Source organism: Myotis yumanensis, unplaced genomic scaffold (assembly GCF_028538775.1).
Source record: "Myotis yumanensis isolate MYYU_CA2020_CCGP unplaced genomic scaffold, mMyoYum1.0.hap1 SCAF_2, whole genome shotgun sequence".
In the NCBI taxonomy this organism is placed as follows: domain Eukaryota; kingdom Metazoa; phylum Chordata; class Mammalia; order Chiroptera; family Vespertilionidae; genus Myotis; species Myotis yumanensis.
This window is the reverse complement of record NW_027223753.1, coordinates 161,077,454-161,090,920: the sequence shown is the minus strand read 5'-3', so window position 1 is coordinate 161,090,920 and position 13,467 is coordinate 161,077,454. Positions and strand designations below refer to the sequence as shown.

The 13,467-nt window shown below is 41.2% G+C and overlaps 1 protein-coding gene across 1 annotated transcript in view; it reads left to right on the top strand.

Moving 5' to 3' along the window:
- CCDC14 (coiled-coil domain containing 14) overlaps window positions 1-13,467 on the top strand; it is a 62,007-nt gene that overhangs the window by 22,175 nt on the left and 26,365 nt on the right. The window contains exons 6-9 of the mRNA XM_070406352.1: window positions 1,098-1,334; window positions 1,448-1,542; window positions 4,519-5,017; window positions 6,806-6,947. Of these exons, the coding sequence (XP_070262453.1) occupies window positions 1,098-1,334; window positions 1,448-1,542; window positions 4,519-5,017; window positions 6,806-6,947 (973 nt within the window). The remainder of the gene's footprint in view (window positions 1-1,097; window positions 1,335-1,447; window positions 1,543-4,518; window positions 5,018-6,805; window positions 6,948-13,467) is intronic.

The following is a 13,467-nucleotide window of genomic DNA, read 5'->3' as shown; positions in this document are numbered from 1 at the left end:
TATCATAGGTAAACACCGGTGTTTACCTATGCTGCCATCTTGGTTCTCCTTTTCTGTTAATAGTCTTTAAAAACATTTGGGAAGGAGAACTTAGTAAACAGGGATATAGATTTTCATACTGATCTGTAGAGTACTGCTATGTGGAAAACTTTGTTTTTTCTACAACAAACTAATACCAGGTTACTGCTTTGTACTACTTTGTACATAGACTAATAGGGGACTTTGGGAGAAAATAATGAAGTATAAAATACAGTTCTGCCTTAAGAAGCTTAGTTTAGTCAGATAGACAAGAGAGTGAAAGATAAGCAATGTAGTATAATCTGTAAATGATACATAATTTGTATAAACAATATGTGCTCTCGGATTTTGAAGAGCAGTCACTGGCCTGGAATGATAGGGAAAGGCTTCATGGAAAAGGGAAGCCTTCAGATGAGCCTTGGTGGTTGGGTAAAATTGCATTGGAAGAAATGGTTCATCATGAGTAATGTTATAGGAAGATGGAAAGGCTTGTTGGGAGTCTAAATGGGCCTGATGAGTGAAAAATTTAAATTGGGGGTGATGGGAAGATGTTTGAAAAAGTAGTTGGTCAAGCTTTGGATATTTTTAAATGTCAGGTTAGGATTTTGTTTCATTGTCCAATATGTAGATTAAGTCCACTTTTGTTCTTGTCCTCAAAACTCTGATTGATATTTTTACAGTCAAAGCATCAGAATTGTTACAAAGTTTTCTGCTTTTAAAATTTCATTCATTCTCCCCCCCCCGCCCCAAGGTAAAAGACTTTTATTGGATTTTAGAGAGAAAATACATCCTAAAGGGGGGGTCTTGTAATTGAATGGGAGATTTTACAAATACCATTTAATAGAGATTTTAAAGAGCTAGTATAGATCATTTTTTACTGTATAATTTAATTGATTACAAGAATCAGTAAAAAAAGAATATGAGGTGATTTTCTTTAGAGATGATAGTGGTAAAACCCTTCTGTAAAGCATATAACGAGTTGAGCTATTTCTGAAAGTTTTTTTCCCCCCTAATGTCTTATGATAAAAGTTTCTGAAGAATATTATTTCCAGACTCTTTTTTTCCTTCTTCTACGTTAGTATCTTCAGATTATAAGAAACAGATACCCAATGAAACTTCCGCTGGAAATGAAAGAGACTCATCAGCTATACCACAAAATTGGTCATTCCAAGATCATTACAGAATGTATTCACCCATAATATACCAAGCCCTCTGTGAGCATGTGCAGACTCAAATGTCACTGATGAATAACTTGGCTTCAAAGAAGAACCCTAATGGAATTCCTGCTGTACCTTGCCACATTGTGTCTGGTTCTGGTTAGTATGAATGATGTTTTTTAAAAGCATAAATATAAACTATAATTAAGTTGTTTGATTATTGTATAAGCAGTATGAGATGTGAATGATTTTTCTCTCTTCTTACCTTATAGAAAGTCAGGCGACTCCACGTTCTAGTTATGGCTTATCTACTTCCACTCCAGTCCACTTACCTCAGCCACCACCCTGCCCTCCAGTGGTTCATTCTGTAGGTACAGTTTATATACTACACTAGAGGCCCAGTGCACAAAAATTTGTGCACTCGGGGCGGGGAGGGGGGTCCCCCAGCCCGGCCTGTGCCCTCTCACAGTCTGGGACCCCTCGGGAGATAACAACCTGCTGGCTTAGGCCTGCTCCCGGGTGGCAGAGGGCAGGCACAATCCCTAGGTGCAGCCCCTGGTCAGGCTCAGAGCAGGGCCGACTGGGGAGTTGGGGCACCGCCCCATCATGCACAGAGCAGGGCGGATCAGGAGGTTGCAATGCCACCCTCAGTCACGCTCAGGGTAGGGCCAATTGGGGGGTTGGGGCACCGCCCCCTGTCACACTCAAGGCAGGGTCGATGGGAAGGTTGTGGCGCCACCCCCTGTCACGCACAGAGCAGTGCCCATCAGGGGGGTTGGGGCTCCATACCCTGTCATGCACAGAGCAGGGCCCATCAGGGGGTTGAGGAGCTCCCCGCTGTCACTTACAGAGTAGGGCCAATAGGGGAGTTGGGGCACCGCCCCCTGTCACACACAGAGCAGGGCGGATCAGGGGGTTGGGGCACTGCACCCTGTCACACTCAGGACAGGGCCAATGGGGAGGTTGTGGCTCTACCCTGTCACACACAGAGCAAGGCCCGTGGAGGGGGGTTGGGGCGCCATCCTGTATCACCCACAGAGCAGGGCCGATCAGGGGGTTGGGGCGCCGCCACTGTCACACTCGGGGCAGGGCCAATGGAGAGGTTATGGCTCTACCCTGTCACACACAGAGCAGGGCCCGTGGGGGTGGCGCCGCACCCTGTCACACACAGAGCAGGGCGGATCAGGGGGTTGGTCCGCTGCACCCTGTCAAACACAGAGCCGCAGGGCAATCAGGGGATTGGGGAGCTCCCCCCTATCAGGCACAGAGCAGGGCAGATAGGGAGGTTGTGGCCCCGCCCCCTGTCACACACAGAGCCACAGGGCAATCAGGGGTTTTGGGCGCTGCCCCCTGTCACGCTGATCCCGGTGCCGGGAGCCTCGCGGCTCCGCTGATCCCGGTGCCGGGAGGCATATTACCCTTTTACTATATAGAATAGAGGCCTGGTGCATGGGTGGGGGCCGGCTGGTTTGCCCTGAAGGGTGTCCTGGATCAGGGTGGGGGTCCCCACTGGGGTGCCTGGCCAGTCTGGGTGAGGGGCTGAGGGCTGTTTTCCGGAAGCGAGTGACTGAAGCTTCCAACTGCTCCTTGTTTTCTTTTTTTTTTTTTTATTCTGGGCCAGCTTTAGCTCTGAGGCCTCGCCGCTGAAAACATCGATACAATGTTGCTAAAGCCCGGCTGACTGAAAGCCGGTTTCTGGGCTTTTGTTTATTTTCTTCTCGCCGCTGAAAACATCGATACAATGTTGCTAAAGCCCGGCTGACTGAAAGCCGGTTTCTGGGCTTTTGTTTATTTTCTTATTTGCAACATAGTAGATAGTTGCTTAGAGTTGCAACTGAGAGGCCGGAAAGTGAGGCGGGAACGTTGGAATCCGTAGTCACTGAAGCAAGCGAGCCTCATGTTTGCTTCCAGCTGCCTGGCTGCCGGCCGCCATCTTGGCTGACAGTTAATTTGCATATACTCACTGATAGCCAATGAAAAGGGTAGCGGTCGTACGCCAATTACCATGTTTCTCTTTTATTAGTGTAGATAAGTAATTTGCTTTTAGAAATTGTTATCTTTAGAGAGAATTTTGAAGTTATTGATTGTATGTAGCTCAATGCCCTAGGACAGCGGTTCTCAACCTGTGGGTCACGACCCCTTTGGAGGTCGAACGACCCTTTCACAGGGGTCGCCTAAGACCATTGGAAAACACATATTTAATTACATATTGTTTTTGTGATTAATCATTATGCTTTAATTATGTTCAATTTGTAATAATGAAAATACATCCTGCATATCAGATATTTACATTACGATTCATAACAGTAGCAAAATTAATTTTGGTAGTAACGAAAATAATTATATGGTTGCGGGTCACCACAACATGAGGAACTATATTAAAGGGTCGCGGCATTAGGAAGGTTGAGAACCACTGCCCTAGGATGTATAAAGACCATTGATTTTTTTCCCAAGTTATTTTTTAAAAATATATTTTACTGATTTTTACAGAGAGGAAGGGAGAGGGATAGAGAGTTTGAAACATCGATGAGAGAGAAACATCGATCAGCTGCCTCCTGCACACCTCCCACTGGGGATGTGCCCGCAACCAAGGTACATGCCCTTGACTGGAATCGAACCCAGGACCCCTCAGTCCGTAGGCCGACGCTCTATCCACAGAGCCAAACCGGTTAGGGCCCAAGTTATTTTTTATTACCCAAGTTGTTTTACTTATTTCTTAAGAACAATGGTGAGGGGAAAGTGGGAGAAAAGATCAATAGAAAAAAGAAATCACTCATATCCACCACCCAAACACAATTGCTGTTAACACAGTGATAATCATTTAATTCTCTGTGTAGATTTTGTTTTTTGGTTTTTATTTGTTAAGTTTGCTTTTTTTAAAAAAATATTGTTATAATTAAATGTGTACACTTTTATGTTCTGCTTTTTTCACTTAACATTTTATTGTGAACATGTTTATTTATATACATTCTGTAAATTTTTAATAAGTCGATTAAACTCTGTTTAGTGGAAATACTATAGTCTATGTAATTACTCCCCTATGGTAGACATTAATCAACAGTTTTTTACTACCATAACATTTCTGTAAGTTTGTGCAAAAATCTTTGCATATGTCTGAGATTATTTTCTTAAAATTAAATTTCCCAAAGCAGAATTTTGTTTTTAGTCTCCAAGTAGACTAATTTTTTATGCCTTTATCATTAAACCATGTGCGATATTTATAAACAGTCTATTTTAGTCATGGCTTTATTATGTTCTCATATTGCAGAGTAAGCAAATTTACTTTTACAAAACTATAATGTCAGTGCTCATGTTTTTGAAACTTGTTTTTTTCTTTCTTTAGGAAGTTCAGACTGATGGTGACAACCAGTTTGCATCACAACATAACACAATTTCTGTGAACTGTACTGATATTCTAAGGAATTCCTTCAGTTCTAGTCTTGGAGTTCAGTGTAGCCTGCCTCAGTCTGACAAACCAACTATTCCAGCTTTTGAGCAGCTGGATCTTGCTAATGAAATTCTGCCACAACAAGAAGTTCCTAAGGAACCAGACCTATTAAAGTGTTTCCAAACATATATGAATTTGTTGCATTCTCAACCAGACCGTCAGACAAACCGAAGCCCCACTCTATTACTGCCAACTTCCTTGGCCACTAATGAAGAAAATTGTGCCAAAGAGCAAATAGGAGAGGTCACAACTGAGGGAAAGGATTCAAATATGCATGTGCGAGATTCAAGAATAAAGGGTGTCCAGAAAGCAAAAAATGGGAATGAGAGTGCTGAAAAAATTAGAACTATAAAATATTTGTTGGGAGAGCTGAAGGCCCTAGTAGCAGAACAAGGTAGATGAGTATCTATATATATAAAAGCCTAACATATAAATTGCCCCCTCAGGAGTTAGGCCGGGGGTTTGATCACTCACTATGATGTGTGCTGACCACCAGGGAGTGGCGCAGAACGAAGGAAGGCCCCAGGCGGTAGCTGGCAGCCAGGGAAGGGAGGTCCTGACCAGCAGCCGAAAGGCCCCGATTGGCCCTGATCGCCGGCCAGGCCTAGGGACCCTCTACCTGTGCATGAATTTCGTGCACCGGGCCTCTAGTTTGTTTACTAATAACCAACTATTCTAATGCTTAACAAATCTCACTGTGAGAAGTAACCCAAACCTTTTTATGCCCTTTTCATTTGACTTTTGAGATTTTTTTTATTAGATCAAGGAAAATGTCTTAGGTGGGGTTATGAGATATTTGAGCCAGGTTGTATTCATTGGTTTGCATCATGTGTGTGTATTCTAAATAATGGCTTTTTCTTAGAGTGAGTTACAGAGCTGTCATCTTAGAAAGTATAGTAATTGATTATAGAAGCACTGATTGAATGCCTAATATTTGCAGACTGAGAAAATATTTCAAAGCTTTAAAAAATATCTATAGGAATATAGCACTATTATTCCAGAGGTTTGATACATTAATTTTCAGACCTGCAACTTATCACTTAACCAAAACATAGTAACAATAATAATAGTTACAGTATTCACTATCACTTATTAAACATTTACCATATGCCTGACACTGTGCTAAGTGTTTTACGTGCGTTATCATAGTAACAATAATGATAGTAACAGTATTCACTATTACTTATTAAACATTCACCATATGCCTGACACTGTGCTAAGTGTTTTATGTGCATTATCTCATTTAATCCTCTCAGCAACCCTATAAGGTACTATTATCTCCCTTTAACCATGAAGGAATTTAGGCTGCAGGAGTTAAGTAATTTGACTAAAGTTATTTTGCTGGAAAGTGGTAGAGCTCAGGTCACTGCCTCCAATATTTATGAGTGAAACCACGGTACAAATGATTGGTAGAGGACTGCTTAGTAATTGGGCATAGTTGTTTACTGTGTGTATAAACTTTGCATCAGGGTGTTTAAATATCTGTGAGTTATTTTTGTAACAATATATTTCCTATCTCTTAGGTATCAGATAGTTAAAAGTATAATTATTAAATGTATTCAGTCAATAAAATATTTGAATAGAAATGAAGGGAGAAAAATAAAAGACAAAAAATCTACATTCCACCTTCTACCTGTGTCTGCCACCTCCAAAACCATCCAGTTTTCCCAATTAATAAAAAGAAGGGATACTGCTATCAAATGAGGTGTGGCTAGTTGTGTTAAATCTCCTTTATAAAATTAATAAAACCTCATCTTAGTTTACCTTCTCTCAATATTTTGCCAAATTGAATTGCCTAAAGTGAATTATTTGCAATAGAATAAAAGACTGTGTTGTAAATACAAATACTGTATTAATTATAGGAAACCTGTTAGCAATTATTGGGTTCTAGTAGTCCTTTGGCAGTGTGAATTAAGAGACAAGTGTAAACTATCTTCCTATTAGATACTTCAACTGAGGAATATCACTAATATAACAATGCTGTGATTTAAGATTAATCTTTAGTGTCTGAATTTAATTTCTTTAGAATTTTTATGAATAGGCAAGCAGCAGGAAAAAGGAAAATAGGGTCTGTGTATTCAATTTAGAAATAATCTGAAAATTTTTCTTGTTTAATAACACACATGAATAATCTTATTCAAAACCGACTTATGTTTTCACTCATTTCTTCTGCCTTTTGTAGAGGATTCAGAAATTCAGAGACTGATTACAGAATTGGAGGCATGTATATCTCTACTTCCAGCAACAAGTGGAAACAAAAATACTCAAGTTGAAATAGCACTGGCCATGCAACCACTAAGAAGTGAAAATGCTCAGTTACGCAGGTGAGAATTGCTCTGAATATTTTTGTCTCTATTGCAGAGATGTTTCATAGCCAGAACAAAGGTGCCAAATGAAATACGTGGGGCCCCATCAGAACAGAAGATTTATTGTCTTACTGTGTTTCTGCTTTTTCCCCCCCTGCTTTTTAAACATTGTTTAGCATTCTTTAACATTTCCATTACTTCTGCCTATTGGTCATATTTACCCCCAACTCTTGCACCTCTGTTATCACTTGGTTGATGGTGTATAGAGAGCAAAATGAAATATTTCAGGGTATTTTTTAGGCTAGTCTAAGCTATGCAGCAGTAGCAAAGTCCCAAATCTCAGTGGCATAACAGCAAAAGGTTATTTCTCCGTCACAGCCAAACCAGCATGGGTCATCAGAGGCTCTCTTTCATCTTATGGCTCAAGATTTAGTTTCCCTTCATTATAAGGACATTGTCTCAGTGTTTTCCAGGAAAAAGAGAATATGGATATGGCACACTGACTCTTACACGGCTCTGCTCAGAAGTGACAATCTCACTTATTATATTTTGTAGGCTGAAAAAAGGCATATGGCCCTGCCTTATCTAAACATCTGGGGCATAAATTTTCCCCATATTTTTTATTCAGGAAAGGAGAGCCTGATATGGGTGAGCACCAGTAGCCCCATCACACTCAGACATAGAAAAAAAACTCATTCCAATTGCTTTTTAAGATGGAAACTCATTTCCATCTTATATATTGGAATTATAGTTTTAATTTATTTAGAAAAGATGTAAACCAGGGATCTAATCTAGAAATCACTTAACATATTATCAATAATATCTTAAATTTGAGTGTTTCGGTGATGACCACCAAGGTCACCACCTCAGTGTCTGTTTATCGGTATAGTTTGCAGAGAACTGGAGCACATCTTTTGCAGCACTGTGGTGTGAATGTGCCTTCAGAGGGCGTTGCAGTTGCATGTGCTATAGATGCTGCATCAATAGGTAGGACCTGGAAGGACCTGCACAGAAACTGGAAAGCCATGGAGTAGGATTCTTAGTTGTAAAATAGCTTAAGTCCCTGGATCTGGAGCCTGCAAAGACACGACACTCAGTGAGATTTACTTGTGTAAGATTATTTCTCTAATAATCATTCGTCTCTAGATCAGGGGTCCTCAAACTTTTTAAACAGGGGGCCAGTTCACTGTCCCTCAGACCGTTGGAGGGCCGGACTATAGTTTAAAAAAAAAAAACTATGAACAAATTCCTATGCACACTGCACATATCTTATTTTGAAGTAAAAAAACAAAACGGGAACAAATACAATATTTGTATTTGCATGTGGCCCGCGGGCCGTAGTTTGAGGACCCCTGCTCTAGATACTATGATATATGATAAGGTTGTGGGGTTTAAATTCTTATAATATTGTCTTCTAAATGATCTCTATAATAATAGAATTAGTTTTTCAAAATCAAAACCAAGTGTAAATAATAATAATGTTAAAAGCCAGTACTACATCTAACATTTATTTTTAAATCCTCACCCGAGGATATATATTTTTATTGATTTTAGAAAGAGAGAGAGGAAGAGGGGGAGAGAGAGAGACAAAGAGAAACATTGATGTGAGAGAGAAACATCGATGGTTGCCTCCCGTACATGCCCCCACCAGGGATCTAGCCACAAGTTAGATATGTGCCCTGACTGGGACAATGCTCCAACCAAGCCACACAACCAAGCCAGGGCTTAACAACCTTTATATGTGTCATCTCTTTAAATTCTTATAGCAGCTCTATAAGGTAGGTACTATGTTATTCTCATTTACAGATGAAACCAAGGCACAGAGGTTATGTAACTTGCCCAAGGTCACATACCAAAGAAGTAACAGAAACAAGACTCAAACCTGGGCAGTTTGATTTTTTAGAGCATAATCATCTTAATTTCTATACCTCTGCATTGCCTCTGCTAGGAAATAGAGGTTAACTTATTTATACTTCAATATTTAGGTGTATTTTGTGAAACAAAAGAATATGCTATAAGCCATCTATACTAATAAAAGCCTATGTGGTCATCATGCCCTCTTGCCGTGATGCCCTCACACCATAACAATCCATCACCAGGAAGCTGCGTGCGCAGTGGGCACGCGCATGCAGGTGGGAGGGGACTTGACGCTGTGTGTGCAGCGAGGAGGTGGGTCTTGGTGGCTCTCTGGGGATCCGGCTCTCTGAGGCGGATCCCGGTGGCTCCATGCGGCGTGGAGGCAGGACCCCCAATGCCAGCCTACCTCTTTGGGGCAATCCATCGAGGAGCCCTGGATGGGTGGGCAGGGGCCTACCTCTTTGGGGAGGTTGATTGTGAGGCTCCCGCACTGTGAGGGGGCACAGGCCAGGCTGGGGAACCCCCTTCGAGTGCACAAATTTCGTGCACCAGGCACCAGAGTTTTTGGCTCTGTGTCCTTAGAGGACAAAGATTATATAGTATATTGCCATTGTTTATTTGACTTTCTAAAAAATGAAGTTATTGAAGAAATGAAGAATTTGTCAGATATATCCTTTTTTTTAGCAGATTGAGGTTTCCAGCACAAGTGTAGGAATTTTTGTGCCTCTTTGGAAATCTTAATTTAGAAAGAATCATCCATAATCTCCATTTACAATGAAAGTTGGAATGCATTGGCTCCTTCAAAAATGTTTTTCAGCACTTTCTAACAAAGTTTTCTTTTTGTTTGTGCATTTAGCAATTACATGTTTCTTTTTAGCCAGAAAGTGATCTTTCAGGGTTTTCTTGGAGTTTATTGCCATCTTGTGGCTTTTATAAAAATAGCTAGATGCATTGTTTCTATGGCAACTGGGCAACTGGGTCATTGGTAGCTGGACAGTTTTTATGTGGATTCCTGACACAGCTCAACATTTAGCCCTCCTGGTCCTTACCCACAAAGTGTCTGCAGTGCCCCATTCATGTGACCTCCAAAAGCCTTGGCACATTTCTAAATTTCCTGTATATGGGTTGGAGGGGTACTACTTCATTTAGGAACCATCAGCTAGAGAGTGCCTTAATATTTATAGTGTAAGTTAGAATTCATGACCACTTCCTGATTTTAGATTCAAATACAAGACCATTATGTACCCACGCAGAACAAAAAGTGAAATGCAGTAGCATTTAAGCTTTTGATTTTATCATTTGACAGATGGTAACATAATTCTTCCAGGTGGAAGCTACTAAAGAAATACTAGATTATTTGTTTTTTATTTCACTTTATTTTTGAGTTCAAAGATGTAATGGGAAAGAGCCAGTGAGTTTAGACATGCTGAATGTGTCATTTAGACCATCTGGACATATGTATGGTACAAGTAGAACATAGTAATATGATTCAGGCTAGAAATGTAGACTTGGGAGTTTTTCACTGAACTCGTGTTTATTGAGCTTTTACTATATATTTCGCATTGCTTTTGACACCAGAGTCATGGTGATTAAAAGCAAGTGATTTATTATCAGTGTAGAAGTAATAAATTCACCAGGAAGGTTTAAAGTGTGAACACAGCCAAGAGTGAATTGCTGGAGAAAACAGCTTTTTCACACAGCAAGAGGAACCTGCAAAAGAAACCTGAGAAGGAACTAATAGCAAAGTAGCAGAAAAACTAGGAGAAAATGATGTTACAAAAGCTATGGGAAGAAAAAATTTATAGGAGAGATCACTGCATAAAAAGGGACAAAAGTGGATCAAGAATAAACATCACAAGATGAATTGCCAAAGAAAACTTGAAACAGTATTCCACAATCTCCAGGAAATTAATAGAACCTTTTTTAGAGGCAGAACAAGAGAGATTGAGAGAGAAGGAATTCTTAAAGAAGACCAGACAATAAAAGGAGAAGAAAAGTGAATTTGATGAGGTCAAGAAAACAAGAGAAGCAAAAACATATTACAAAAATGAATGCCCCATTAGAAACAACAGCAAATTAAGCAAACATGAAATCAGGGATGTTATCCTATCTAATAATAGACAAACATGGTAATTAACCATAACTTCGCTACCCTTCCCATTGGCTAATCAGGGCGATATGCAAATTAACTGCCAACCAAGATGCCGGCCGGCAGCCAGGCAGCTGAAGCGAACAGGAGGCTTGCTTGCTCCAGTGATGGAGGAAGCCAAGGTTCCCTGCCTGCCACTCCCGGCCTCTGAGCTGGACTCTAAGAAACAATGTTGCAATTATAGAAGCTAAACAATCCCCAGAAACCTGCTTTCAGCCAGCCGGACCTCCAAGCTTAGAGCGGCAGTGATGGCAACAATGTTTCAATTATAGAAGCTAAACCCAGATACCTGCTTTCAGCCAGCTGCAGCCTCAGAGCTGGAGCCGGGCCTCAGAGCTGGAGCCGGCTCTCAGCTCCAGTGACAGCTATAGAAGGTAAATAAATCCCAGAATAAAAAAATTAAAAAAACAAAAAAAGGAGAGGCTGGGAGCTTCAGTTGCCCGCCAGCCTGAAAATGGCCCTCAGCCCCTCATCCAGACTGGCCAGGCACACCAGTGGGGACCCCCACCCGGAAGGTGGTGTGACCAGCTGCAAACAGCCATCAGTCCATCATCCAGGCTGGCCAGGCACCCAAGCGGGACCCCCACCCTGATCCGGGACACCCTTCAGGGCAAACCATCCGGCCTCCACCCATGCACCAGGCCTCTATCCTATATAGTAAAAGGGTAATATGCAAACTGACCCCAACAGCAGAAAGACTGGGAATGACTGGTCACTATGACACACACTGACCACCAGGGGGCAGACGCTCAATGCAGGAGCTGCCCTCTGGTGGTCAGGGCGCTCTCACATGGGAGGAGCTCTGCTCAGCCACAAGCCAGGCTGATGGCTGCCAGTACAGTGGTGGTGGTGGGAGCCTCTCCCGCCTCCTCAGCAGCGCTAAGGATGTCTGACTGCAGTTTAGGCCTGCTCCCCGCTGGCAAGTGGACATCTCCCAAGGGCTGCCAGGCTGCCAGAGGGATGTCTGATTGCCATCTTAGGCCCAATCCCCCGGAGAGCGGGCCTAAGCCAGCAGGTGGTCATCCCCTGAGGGGTCCCAGACTGTGAGAGGGCACAGGCTGGGCTGAGGGACCCCACCTCCTCCCCTCCGAGTGCACAAATTTTTGTGCACTGGGCCACTAGTCTTCTATAATAATAAAAGGGTAATATGCTAATTAGACCAGACATCATTCCGGACATCCTTCCTGATCAAGCTGAGGCCAGAGGGAAGCCGGTGCTGGCAGCCGGGGGAAGGAAGGCCTACTCTTGCACGAATTTTCATGCATCAGGCCTCTAGTATTCCTTAAGAACCTAAGCAATATAAAGGCTGAGTTTGTTGTTGTTTGGGTTTTGTTTTTCTTCTCCCCCAGATAATCTTTCTGCTTCAGTTCCTACTAAATTAATAGTGTCACCTAACAGTCTTAGCTTGCTTCTCTTCCCAAACCCTTTTTAAAAATAATTTATTAATTTATTTTTATTGTGGTAAAATATATGATATAATATTTATCTTTTTAATGATTTTAACCATTTGTAATTTCAGTTGTATTAAATATACTCATAATGCTGTCTTTCCATAACACTACTTCATCACCAATATAAACTCTGTACCTAATAAGTAGTAATTTCCCTTTTCCCCCAGTAACTTTTTTCTGTTTCGATGAATTTAAGAAGACTGAATTTTTCTCTTTTGTTGCTGTTTTTCCATTGGTGAGAATTGTGCCTAACACCCACTCTAATAAATACTTGTTAAATGACTGAACAAATGGTAGATAGGCTTGAAGAAATAATACAAAACAAAATAAAAAGAAATAATCCAAAAATTATTATAAATAAGAGGATACATATGAAGATAAGCAAAATAATACAAAATTAGCATAATTAGTTTTCCTGAAAAAGAGAACAGAACAAATGTATTAGACAATATTAAAATATACATAAATAAAGGGAAATTTACTAATCTAAACAGGATCTCAGAAAAACTATCAAAATGATCAACACCAAGACGTTGATAAAGTTACTTCACCTTAAGAACAAAAAATTAACTTTTATAGACACTCAGTTTTCACAGCAGTGTTCATTGCCTGAAGATCATAGAACATCATTTACCAAGGGAGAGAAAGTATGCCCCAAGAATTTTATATGTGGTCAGCTGCTTTTTTTTTTTTTTTTTTAAATATATTTTATTGATTTTTTACAGAGAGGAAGGGAGAAGGATAGAGAGCCAGAAGCATCGATGAGAGAGAAACATCGATCAGCTGCCTCCTGCACACCCCCACTGGGGATGTGCCCGCAACCAAGGTACATGCCCCTGACCGGAATCGAGCCCGGGACCCTTGAGTCCGCAGGCTGACGCTCCATCCACTGAGCCAAACCGGTTCTGGCTCAGCTGCCTTTTTAGTGGAAAGACAATAGTCATATTCTCAAGTATGCAAATATTTAGGAAATGCAACACTGTTGGACTAGAAAAAAATTGTTCAGTGGCAAAGTCCATTTGATCAAGATACAAATTCACATAAAGGAGTGGATTAGAAATGAACACTGCATCTAAGACAA